A 13,302-nucleotide genomic window follows, 5' to 3' on the forward strand; every position below is an offset into this window, starting at 1 on the left:
AAATCGCGTCTATGTACACGCGTGTGTTATTGCGCGCGCGTATCTTTCTCCTCTTCCGCGGAAAACCTTTGATATCGTATATGTCAAGAGTACTTATGTGTATCGTAGAGGTGAGGCGAGAATTATGGGCGCGTGCGAATCTATAAGAATAGGTATACACATATATGTACGTATATGTACGATGCTCGTCCTAGCACGCTACATCTCATCTTCTATTTCGCTACACGCTTGCCACCGGCATCAAGTTCATAGCGCAAAAGGAGACTTCTGATAGGGGGTGGCTCGTATTTAGAGAAAGATAGTATATAAAAGATCGAAAGAAATTGAGAAAAAGAGTAGGCTTGGGCCAGACTTACGTGAAAGAAAATAGCGTGGAAATGAGGATAAAATTGCAGCGGTTCGTATGAAAAAAGAAAGAAAAGATAGATTACAGAGTGTTAAATTAATTCTTAATATCTTAAGGGGGAAACGACGCGTCGCCGTGCGACTTCGCAAGACGCGCTTGCGCGAGAGCGAACTTAACGTTAAATGACGCCGTTTTTTGCCACGAAATCAGCCGCGGAATCCTAATCGTAGAAACGAGCGCGGAAGCGATGGACGTTACGAAACTTTCTTCCTAAATCGTCGAAAAGGAAACTGCTTGTTTTCTGACGGCGAGCAGACACATCGAGTGAAATTTTGATATCCATCCGATACGACGGACTTGCCGGCGAAAATTCTTAAACACGGACGGATCACCGATATATATCCTCTTGATCGATCTGGACCGACTCGGATCCGACTCGTCAGAAAAATGTCAGCGATTCGAATCACCTCGTGAAAGTGCAAAATTATTTCGTTTCGAACGATCTTTTTCGACGGTCTCGAGTTTCCTCTATGGCGCATGCGCGTTCGCGATTCCATGGATTTTAATGACGCTCTCCGATCGTTGAAAAGACGATTATAATCTAGCAAACCAAGTTCGGCGCACGAGTCTACGAAAACGTTCGCTCTAACGACGCGAGAGCGAAGCTTTTCGCGACTCTGCCCACCGTTTTTTCCTTTACTTTATTCCTTCTATTTTTCCTTTACCCTTTTTCTTCGTTACATCGATACGAGAAGGATGACGATGATGTCTCGAGGTAGATCGTCTAAAGTACGAGTCCTTACCAGTTCCTCGTCGTTCAGCGTAGCCCTGGGCACCGCGGATGTGAGCCCTGCGGCGTTCCTCTTCGTCGCCGCCATTGTCTGAGAAAAGATAGAAATTAATGTGCATCTGATCCGGCTATAATGCCTTCCGGTCTCTCCATTGTACAGACAGTGACAAAGAGCGGAAATAAAAAGTGAGAGAGAGAGAGAGAGAGAGAGAGAGAGAGAGAGAGAGAGAGAGAGAGGAAGAAAGATAAAAAGAGAGAGAGAGAGAGAGAGGGAGGACAGAAAAATATGAACGAAACGAAAGAGAAGAAAGCAAACGACGGAAAGAAAAAAGTGAAAAAAGTAGGTTCTCTCGAAGAACGCAAAAACACGAGAAACATTTTATAAAGATATCGTACGAGTAATCGTTGATACGTAGAGATAACAAGAGAATGATTATCGGTGATAACAAGAAAAATACCAAAATTCGTGAAGAGATCGAAACTTACAAAGAGATATAAAAATATTGCAGAAGAATTATAGACGCCGATATAATCATAATAATAACGACATAAAAAATTCGTGTCAAATTTGCCATAATCTCGATTAATCGTAAAAAGGTGCAAAGTGAAATCGTTCTACCGTGCCAAATATGCATGTGTATTTAAAAAATCGACTTACGGTCGAACAGACGTTATGTACAACGAGCGAGAAGAGATGCGTTTGTTGTATGTACATGGATCTCTTTCGAGAGCCGTGCTTTAACAATTCTTATGCCGTATTTTACAAAAAAGAAAAAAAAAAAGAAAAAGGAAATGAAAAAATAAAGTCGTGAGAGAGACTCCTCGATATTTCTTTCCCTTCTCTTTCGTATACGTGGGTAGGACACGTGTGTGCATCGCGCGAAAAATAGAACAAAGCTCGTATGTAAATGACGTCGAGATAACTTTTTTTCTCTTTTTGCTCGAGAGCTGTCGAACGATCGATCTTTCATGAAAGTTTCGAGATTTCAAACGAACGCTCTGCAAATTTTCTGGTAGTTTGCGTTTTCACGATTTCAAAAAAAAGAAAAAAAAACATTACTTTAATTATTGACGAAGATGGATAGATATTTCGGAAATAAATTTGCACAATTTTCCGAGGAGTCTCGTAACGGATGTAATTCGCTTTGTGTTTTGCACTGTATTTACATATGTTCGTGAAATGATGTATATATATATAGTTTGATATGCGTATATGAAGAGTAGCAAAAATGTTTAGAACGTTAATTAAAAAGCGAGAGAAAGTGTGGGAGGAGATGGATCGGGAGATAAGAAAAATACTCGAATTAAAACAAAATGAAATGCGAGAGAGACAGCGAGCGCGAGAAAAATGAAAATGGAGGGTATACGAATTAGAGATCGGTCTAACGGCGAAAAACGGAAAAAGATAGATGGATAGATGGCAATGAAGAGAGAGAGGGAGAGAGAGGGAGAAAGAGGGAAAGATATCAAGTGAAGAGAGAGAGAGAGAGAGAGAGAGAGAATATATCTCTACGATGAAAGTCTAATCCAATTAGCTTATAGGTGCCTGGTAGGTGTGGCACGCGGAGATTTGCGGTTCGGCGTAGATTTCAATTAAGATATTATGCACGGGGCCCCGTGCACGATGCATGCGCTACTGTCTTCCTCTTATCCGCAATCCGCATTCTAATGCTCTGCACTAATATCGCTTTGCCGCTCGTGTATTGTAGTACCACCGCGCTTTTCGATCTCTTCTACCCTATGGCGTTTCTAACGTGTATAATAACAAGCGTGCTTGCGTAACATTTGCACGGGGCGCCGTTTTCTCTTTTTAAATCGCTTCGTTTTAAAACGATCGCGACGCTCGTCTTTATCTCATTCATCGACCCATGGAACATTTCTAATCGTTTCTTCGTTCGAGCTCACCTAAACGATTCTTCTTTTATTTCGCTCGCGTTCATAAATATTTGTCAAATTTTCATCCAGCCGTGTCTACGTACGTGCTACGTTGTCGTTAATTACGATCAACTATATTTTGCAACTATATTTGACTACGTTCATCTAATTTGTTTCGTATGTGCATGCAAAACGTGACGGAACGACTAAGCGAACAGTTTATTGCTCAGGTACTCGCTTACGCAGTACATGCATCGACGAACATAAAAGCGTGAGAAAGCGTCCGTGTCGATTTCTCCCCGACGGAGAGCAAACCGAACGATCTTAGGATTGTTTGCGTCAATAGGATAGTCGCTAAAGGCAAGGTGGTTCGGGGTAAACACAGGTCGCTCGTGGGGACGGGGTGCGGGGGGAACGATCGATGAAAATAAATTTCGCGCCAATAGGGAATAATCTTGTCGATGAGCCAGGGTGCCGGTAATTATAACGAAAGGAAAGATAATGTCAGAAATGTAGGTTGGTGCGATTCTAACGGCGCAAACGATGTGACGTTTACCGCGGTACGCAGCAAAACCCCCTTTTCTCGGCGTATCGCGCTATTATACACGAAAAGCATAAAATTATCTGCCACGTGCCAGCTACATTCTCCTTTATTATTACGATGCACATTCGTACGAAAGTGGGCTGTGGCCCGTACCCCAAGCGTCGGCCTCGATTAAATGCACTCTCTGGCACTGCGATTAAGGAACGCACCGCGTCACCTCGACCATACACCATTATCGTCTCCGCCCTTCGACCTTTCCTCTTTTTCGTTTTACCATTTCCTCGGATTAAACGAAGGAAATAACAATCCAGGCGCGTTGCTTGTGGTACGGCCTTTCGAAACGCATGCGTTCGCGGTGCGTCGCTAAGAACCAAAGCCACGACGATCGAACGAACAAAGGCTACGAACTAACAAAATGGCTCTGGATAGGGAAAAGCGAATTACTTTTCGAGCAAAGCGAGGGTAGGGAAAACGAAACGAAAGATAACGAAGAAAACAAACACAAAAGAGAAAGCAAATAAGAAGGAGAAATATCGAAACGACGAGCAATCGCATGCGACGTTCAAGCAAGCTTCTTTTAATTAAGTTCGCTAAGGAGGCATTTAATTAGTACCTTCAAGACCTGGAGGTAGAGTTTTTGAGATTTTTTGAGAGGTTTTTTTCAGTGAGTGGTTTAGTTTTTTCAGGTGTTCAGGTGGATACAACAACGGGCGCCACAGAGAACAAACAAAGAAAATAGCATTATATGCTGGTTAGTACGTGTATCATTTACGTCCATTTAATTATTTTCTTTTATTTTATTTCTACTATTCTTCTTTTCTTTTTCCTTTCTAACGAAACGAGTATAGATAATGTGGAAAAGTTAGACACACGAGAGGCACAGAGACAATGTTTAACGGACACGCGTAATCGTAACGTCGAGGAACGATAGCCCGTTAGAAATCGGTACCATGCGCGATACGTCTTAATGAAATAGGCTTTTGCACAAACGTTGGAAGGAGATCAAGTGAAATAAACGATTTGGCTGGGCTACTTTTCCTTTATGGGAAATTATCGGAATGTGACGTTGGTATCGGCTTATTTGCTCCTTTCATTACTAAATCCTTATTGTAATTGGTATCGGCGAATTCGTTCAATTATTAGGCCGAGTAATCCGCCAAAGTCCGATAATTTTCAGAGGTTCTCGTCGTCGATATCCGGTCGAATTGAATCGACGTGTCCGTTCTCCGTTTGGCGAGGTAACGTTGTACACAACAATCAGATAGAAATTTTCGACACCGAACATATAGGGACACAGACAACGGGCTCGGGAAACTAAGGTGCCCTCAAGGGATTCCGAAAGGAGGAGTGCCAAGTTAGTCACGTTACTGCTTAAGTAACGACTTTGAAACATCGTCGCTCGTAAAACTAGCTACCGACTTTGAAACTCCTTAAAACAATCTCCTTAAAAATTTCTCCTCCACGCTTTTTCTTCCTTTTCCTTTTCGCAAACGTACGAAACACGTTGAGGATCCTCCGGATCGTTTCGTATCGATTTTCTACTTATCGCGGATAGATCGAAACGCGATATGAAATCTCTTTGAACGCACGTCCGATCCGATTTTTTCGATAAAAATGCTTTTTCGGACGCGTCGTTAGCGAACGCCTTCGATTATCCTCCGATTAAAAGAAAATAAGAAAAAGAGAGTAGAAACGAATATCGACGTGACGTTTTCGTTCTCGTTCTCGTTGATACGAATTTCATACGATTTCTATGCGCTGTCGATCGATCCGCGATTCTTTTGAAAATGACACTTGAATTAAGAATTCCTACATTCTCTAAAGCTTTGCTTTTCTTTCCATGCCTTTTCCCAATTTTCTTATTTTTTTTTTTTTTTCTTAACACCCGTTAACAATAGGCACTTTTAGATTATTAGCCAGACGTTGTAACACTGAAACGCAAACACACGTAATTAGATTAGAACGAGGCACGTGCCATCGTATGAGTCGCGAGTTACCTTAGAGGCTAGCTCGAGATCGATTCTATTGTCTTCGAAATTTGATAAGAGCAGCCAATACGGAAGGTAAGTCGCGCGACAGAAAAATCGAATTTACGGTACGTCCGTGTTATGATCGATTTGGTCGTCGTCGTCGAGACCAAAGAGGAGAGAAGGGCTTGAGGAGGAAGGAATACTCGAGTACGTTGGCGAGTACGCTGGCATAAATCGTTTTTCGTTCGTTCGTAGGGCGTGGGTCGCGTGAGGTAAACGTTGAAAGAGCGACATGCCAAGATCCTCTCTCAAGCCGGCTAGTAAAACTAATTAAAACAAACCGAGCGAGCAATTAGTTCGAGGATGGGAAAGCGAGGATGGGTTCGTTCCTCGCGATTATCGTTCGTTGGAGGACAGGTAGGGAGGAAGATTACTGTTACTACTACTACGACGACGACGACGACAACGACGACGACGACTAGAACGTTTCGGTTTCGTTGGTCGAATTAAGAAAGTTCGACAAACGCGGACGATTCGGGATATGTAAGTACATAGAATTATGTTCGCGCCTACAAAGTGTACTTATGTACCTATAATAATACACGTACGGATTTATATTACGAGATAGAGGGATTTATCGTAGACGGAACAACGATGGAATTGCATTAATATGGCGATCGACTACCTACCAGCTCGGAGACCAATGGTATCGACTTCCGACGCGGTCGAATATCCGGCATACTGTCGATGTTGCTGTAGAAAGGATTATCGCCTGGATGCCTGTAACAAAGGATTACGGAGAGAGAATTAGCGCACCGACGACGTCTTTTGTCGCATGAAAAATTGATAATGAGATAGATATCAGAAATCGTGTTATTCAATAAGTTATCGGGAAAGCCTTGATCGCTCCTTTTCTTCCAAGTTTGGATAATAACGTGCACGCCGACGACGAGAGCTTATCGCAGACTTATTGTACCAATCGACATTCATATACGTATATCGTATATCGTCTGGATCTTCCTTGATTCAGAATGAATCGAAAAGTAATCGAACTTTAACAACAATATCGCAAACTCTTCTTTCAACGATCACGGCCGAGATATCTCTGTCCCGCTTTCGAAAGAAGCATCTCGAGAGCGCGACGAAGAACTTTTTCGAACGTAGCCAGCTTTTTTCCCGTGCTTTTTGCAGAAATTCTTTTATATATTTTTCTTTTTTTTTTTATCCCCTCCGGAATTTTATATCATAAGTAATTGGCACGGCGAAACGTTAGGCCTTGAAAAGCAATTATAAAACGTAGAGTAATTGAGGAACGGTCTCTGAAGGAAAGATCTAAATCTCAAGCTGAAAATTATTAAACGGTATAGAACAATTAGTTAAAACGGAAGAGAAAGAACGAAAGAAGGCCGACGAGTATTCGTCGCAATTCGTCGACGAGACAACTGCTTCCCTTATTGTTAGGAAAAAGCTTTTGTTTTTCGGGCCGCGCGTACTCCGTTGCCGAGCTCTCGTAAGTACGTAAGTACTCGCGTACGTATTGACCTAGCAAAGAAACCCGCGGCTTTCTATCAATTATTGTAGCGGTTACTTTCAATGTAAACGCAAGAAAATAAAAGCGAGAAAAAATCCCTATTTATTTACCTCGCTTCGAGATACTTTTCTCGACCGACCTGATTTTCTTTTCTCTCGAGTCGGATCGTATAAATTTTCAGGGCAACGTTCGAATAAAAACGTTTCCCGACAGCTAAGTATCACACCGAACGATCCATCATTTCGAGACGGTTTACGCCCAGAACGTAATCTCTCTTTCTCTCTCTTAATCCTCATATTTCCGACGTAAACCGGAATCTCTCACGCAAGGAAGGAGATTACACGTTGTTTGATTAAACTTTGCAGAATCTAAATCGAGAAGGAATGCTAACGGAGACGGATCGTTCGTTCAAAGATTTTAAAGCCGAGTCGAGAGATCGTTAAACCAAATAAAAGAAAAAAAAAGTTTTCTTTTTCGGCGCGAGATAAAAGTGAAAGTTTTCTCGATGAAAGAGCTCGGAGCAGAGATTAACGAACGTATGCCTTTGTCAATTCGTCGAATCGAAAGCTCGGTCTTGTTTCTCTCGTGGCTTTCTCCTTTTCTTTTTTTTTTTTTTCGATGCGCACCGTTTTCCATCGTCGAGGAAGATTACATCCGAATGGCGATAGCGGCCAATTCGCCTGACGCTTGCGATAAGGGAACACGGTCGGATAAATATCAAAGGAGCTTTAAGCTCCGTTTGAAGGAGTGGATGAGAGATAGCGCGAACGGTGTCGCGGTGGTAACGAGAAACGATCCGCCAGTCGACCACACCGAATCTCTGTCCATTCTCCGTCCGTTTCGCAGTTTCGACTTTCGACCTGTACGACCTACGTACGGTTCGCCGACGGGTGTTGTCGGCTTGCAGGCTTACGAGCCTGTTCTCGACGTCGTTTTTGACATTCCGAATATGGAAATAGAAAGAAATTGGTAAGCTATCGAAATCGTGAGATGTTCCGATGTTCCGATGTCCTAGCAAAGAGGTCCTCTTTAAATCGAGAGCATTATCGATTGTCTCGAGATCCCTAAACGATTCGCCTCGAGCAGCTCGCAACAATTAAGAAGCACTTTTCTCGTCGACCCTCTTCAACGTTCCCTCCGCGTCCGATGTGTCAGAGTAGAGAATCCTAGTTTGCTGCTCCCTTTCTCGTGGCATGCCAACGAAAGGGCTTCCTTCCCCTTAAGAAAAGAGAAAAGAGGCGATATCGCGAGTCGACCCTTCGATCAGATCGTTTTAACCGTCCTTCCAAGAGCAGCCTTTAATGACGCATAAGCAAGTTGAAATTACTTTCCGGTCGAGCAATTATCATCTTTGACGATCGAATTACAACGTATCGCTTAGGTCGCTTAGGTCGCAACTGCGCGACGACGATCGCGGCGAATGGAATCGTCGACAAATCTTAACTTTCTCACGATCCGAAACTTCCTATCTGGAAAATTCTATTGAAAAACGTCCGATGAAACGCGAGAGAAACTTTCCAGGAAGTTTTCTTCTCACGATTTTGACAGCGGGACGATTTGTCGGACATGGAAGCGGAATTACGGCGTTATCGTTCCTCTTTTCTAAGCGTCTCGAACACGTCGACGTTCGCATTGTATACACGTACGTACCTATGGAGAAATTCTTTTCCTTGGCTTTCGTATAATTTCAAAGGTCAAGTCGAAAGGTGAACGTCAATGGCGAGGGAAAATGGATTTGTTAGGAAGAGGGACGAAGGAAAATATACGTACCCGTTAGCTCGTCCACCGGATTCGCCGCCTGGTCCGCTTCCGTTCTAACAAACAAAAAAACAATTTTTATTAAAAACAAGCCTAATAACAGTAGTTTGAAAAACTAAATGGAGAAGGCGCGCGCGCGCGTATGCCGGTCGCGCGAACGACGATGACGCAGGCGTTTTTATATATTACCTTTTCTTTCCTGCTTTCGAGAAAATAGGATAATACAGTCTTTGAAAACGTGCCGCCACGGAAAGAGTTACGAGAGCTGCGAGACGACGAGAAGGTTCTCTCGTACGGTTCGAAAAGAAAAAGAAGAAAGAACTTTCCATTTTTCATTAGCGAGGGAAAGTCTCGGTCTCGCGATCAGCAAATTCAAAGGAGGAAATCTCGAAAAGTCGAGTCGTTCCGTGGCTGCGCACGCACGATGCTTCTTCGCTCGCTGTTTCCTTGCGATCTTAACCTTCGACTCGAGACGAAAGAGACTCGTTTGAAAGAGAAAACGCCGATCCGAGTTGTCAAAATAGAGGGAAAGAGAAATAGGAGAAATAATAATAAAGATAAAATAATGATAGGAAGACGCGGAGAAATAACGACACGAGGAAGACGAAGAAGGGCTGAAAAACGAACGAAATAATACGAAGAAAACGAACAAGGGACGAGGGACTAACGAACTCGGTTCCTCGCGATATCGGCCTTAAAAATGTGTCTTCCTATTAGTTAATAGTAACAGGCGAAAGGAAAAAAAAAGGTCGAGAGAAAATAAAAAAAGGAGACATTTTTCGTGCCAACTAGTGCATTATCTTTTTCTTCTTCTTCTTCTTCTTCCTCTTCCTCTTCCTCTTCCTCTTCCTCTTCCTCCTCCTCTTCTTCCTTCGTCATCATTAAATCCCACGACGTCGCGCTACGGATTACGATCTCTCCTTCGTACGGTTCTTCTACTTTTCCACAGACGCGTTTTCTCGTTTTCTCTCGGCGCTCGAACCATCGCGTTCTTTCTATACTTACGACGAGTAAACGCGTAATACTAGCACGGATGAGCCAGCATTTATCTTAATCCCTTTTTTGTAGCACGGATAAGCGCTTTTCTCTTTCGCCTCGTCTCTCTGCTTTTTCTTCGATCCTGCTACATTAATCAAGTGCCCGATTGAAAATCGATTCGGAAACGCCGTCTCTCGCTTTCTAATAATCGCTTCTACTCGTTTGAGATTTTTCACGCTTTTCACGAATCTCCTTCGAGTTTGCTTCCTTTCCTTCCCTTTCTCTCTCTTTCTCTCTCTCTCCCCACCTCTCTTTCACCTTTCTCTTTCCTTTAATTTTTTTTCCCTTGCGAAATTTTACCTCTTTCAATCTACGAAGAAAAGAAATGAAAAACGCATGAATTCGATCTTCTTATCGTCGTGCGAAGTGCCTCGCCTTTAGTTTCCATCCACTCGCTCGGCCGGCCTTCTCGCGGATGAAAATGGAAGTTTCTTTTTCTTCTCTTCACGTTTGTCCTCGAGACAGCGCGTAACAGCCCGTATAAATATAATATCACGTATAATACTCGTAAAGTTTTGTTATGATAGAGATACGATATAAACTTATCGATAGCGCGTAACAAGTGTTAATAAGTATTTTTAGAGAGCCGCAGGTATCTTTGTCCCTCCTTCGTTAGTGTCTCTTTTCTTTCGCTCTCTCTCACTCTCTCTCTTTCTCTCACTCACTCTCTCTCTCTCTCTCTCTCTCTCTCTCTCTCTCTCTCTCTCTCTTGCCTTTTTCTTTCCCTACCTATTTCTATCTTTGTCTTTCTCACCTTTGTCTCTTACTCCTTCTGGGACAGTGTTGCGGAAGGGATGAGTATCTTTTTTCGCTAGAAGAAGCCTCGGTAACACCAGAGTATTTTTATCGTTTTCTTGAACGTTTAGCCACAAAGTGGACCGCCATCGAGTGCGTCTCCCTTCTCTCTTTTTTCTCTTTATCGAAGAAAATGAATCGATTCGAGAGTTAGCCCCCTCGTATCGTCGAATTTTCGAAGAAAATATTTCCAAAATCGACCGTAATTATTTTTAAAAAGCTCGAGCCCGGAAGCTTCTTCCGTCGGACTTTTGTAAAATAATGTAATATTCTTCTCGTTATTCTTTTATGAACGTAAAACTGCAAGAAGAAATGGAAGAAGGCTCGAGTTTTCGAGTTAGCGAGTAATTTCCTGGCTAAGCATGCTTCGATTACGCTTTTTCGTCGCAACGCGGACGGCGGAAAAAATGTCGCGAAAAGCTTCTCTTTACGATTAAATCGTATATCACGGTACCTTAATTGCACGGAGCTCGGTCGCGGGTATTTTTTCGACTCGGAGTAGTTTTCGCCCTTTTCCTAGAGAAAATCGTGGAAAAAGAAGAAAAAGGAGACGCGCTCGAAGGCAAGGAAATATACAAACTGAAATAGATAACGAAACGTACTTAATTACTTACTCGCTTGCTTTTTCTTTTTTTTTTTTTTTTTTTTCGTTATCGTCTAACGAGTTTATCGTCCGTTTATCTATTAGGCCTTAACAACCGTATGGTATTACCTTTTAATTCGCTTATACGCTAATCGCCGCTTCGATGCTCGCGCTAATCGCGAGATCGACGAGTTGCTTCTTTTTTTTTCTTTTTTTTTTGCTTTTCATTGAATAGTTTTCACTTTGCTACACCAATCGAGAGAAAGGCATCGACCTTTCTCGAATCGAATGATACGAACGACATTTAATGGTACGAAGATATCTATGATATGAAAATGCGATAGGGAAGTTATCGATCGCTCGGTCCTTCGTTCCTCGTCGCGTTAGATCGCGCGTCCTCTTCGAAAACGCGAAAGAAAAGGATCGAAAATGAAACAGCGTTAACGTGGGTTAGATTTTTATTTATACCACTTGTCGAGTATCGCGTTGAATACGTCGAGGTCACGTCCCCCGACGTTCGCTACGTACGTATCTACGCGTGGCGCAGAGTCATAAAAGTCGCGCGAGGTCTTCGTGCGAGGTCGCGCGTGCACGACGAGGGAAGGAGAGAACCGAGGACGTCAGAGGCAAAAGCTCTCGGCCGGTCGTACGTCCGCTTACCAACGCGACATATACGCAAATGACACGTACGAGTAATTGTTTCTTTTCAACTCGTTGAATTCGTTGCGTTCGCGACAACTTTACCAATTTTTCTCGACTACGGTATACGTATTTCATATATATAGATACGCATATACATATATAAATTTTGCATATTTCCCTTCGACGATAAGATACATCTGATATGTGAATAGATTTTAAAGCGTTTCAAAAGCGTTCGAACCCGGGTGTCTCGCTTTACGCTCGTAGACTCCTTATCGGAGTTACAAAATTTCTTTCTCGACGATGGAAGGAGGTTCGGTCGTAAAGGGAAAGGCGAAAAAGTTTTGAAAACGGGACGAAAGTTTCCGTATATCGAGAAGGAGGGAAGCGCGCGGATTTGTGCGAGTAAGCGGGAGGAGTCCGAGCTCGGTTAGGTTCGGTCGGGGACCGTTCCGTCGTAACGGTTAGAGCGTTTTCTCGTCGAACACGGAAACTCTGGAAGCTCGTTGCGCGCCGAGAAGGTACGAAGAAAGATGGTTAGAATGGGAGAGTAACGTTCACTCGATCGGAAGGTTCGAGTAACGAGCAGACGGGACGGTCGGAAGGGATTGACTTTGAGGCGACGCGTTGGAAAGAACGGAGCTTTGCGAGAAATCGTTCGAGTTCGAGACTTGATATGCCTGGATCTTTGGCGGATATACGTAGATACCCGACGATGCGTTTTGAAAGTCGCAAAATTCTAATCATCGAAATCAATCGAAACGCGCGCGGTAAGTCGGACGCAAGACGGGCCGTCGACGCGCCTAGTTACACGTAGTTAGACATTTCATGTGTTTTTGTGATAAATCCGAACACTGTGTATGTATAGATTGTGGTGGAGATTATGCGTGCGCAACTTTTGCGAATGATATGTCGAGCCGTATGCGTGACGTGCGTGACATTTAGCATGATGTGCGCCTAATTGTGCTAGCAGTCGATTATAAATCCGCTCGGCGTACAACCTAATCTTCGACGTTCGCCTCGATCGTCTCGCTTTTCTCGCAGACATCCCGATACTCTCGATGGTCTTCGTCGAGATATCGCACGATTTCTTTTCACGTGCCAAGCGTCGATTCGTTCGAGCTAGAAGACCAAACGGGTAATGAAAGAGTGAACGAATAGGCGCGGAGATACGAGCGACGTTAACCGAAACTCTCTGAAAGGACGCATCCGATATATAGATATCGGATAATTCGTGCGGTCTAGGTGTTAGCTTCGATGCACCCTCGAACGTCACGGACTTCGATGCGTTACTTTCGACCTTCCGCCGAAGGCGTTGGAACCAAAAAGCACCGCGGTGCCCTCGTCGCATCGCGGCAAGTTTCTTCGAGCGTAGATCCGTTCTACTTCGATCGAGAGAACCAGCTGTGCCGCGGAACGGAAACACCGAC

The 13,302-nt window shown here is 43.5% G+C and overlaps 1 protein-coding gene across 4 annotated transcripts in view; it reads right to left on the reverse strand.

The window, feature by feature from the left end:
- LOC127071815 (uncharacterized) overlaps nucleotides 1-13,302 on the reverse strand; it is an 81,030-nt gene that overhangs the window by 26,611 nt on the left and 41,117 nt on the right. For all 4 annotated transcript variants that reach the window (XM_051011534.1, XM_051011523.1, XM_051011544.1 and 1 more), the window contains exons 3-5: nucleotides 8,827-8,870; nucleotides 6,215-6,305; nucleotides 1,150-1,227 (exon numbers count right to left, since the gene is read on the reverse strand). In XM_051011534.1, the coding sequence (XP_050867491.1) occupies nucleotides 1,150-1,227; nucleotides 6,215-6,305; nucleotides 8,827-8,870 (213 nt within the window). The remainder of the gene's footprint in view (nucleotides 1-1,149; nucleotides 1,228-6,214; nucleotides 6,306-8,826; nucleotides 8,871-13,302) is intronic.

Source organism: Vespula vulgaris, chromosome 1, assembly GCF_905475345.1.
Source record: "Vespula vulgaris chromosome 1, iyVesVulg1.1, whole genome shotgun sequence".
In the NCBI taxonomy this organism is placed as follows: Eukaryota; Metazoa; Arthropoda; class Insecta; order Hymenoptera; family Vespidae; genus Vespula; species Vespula vulgaris.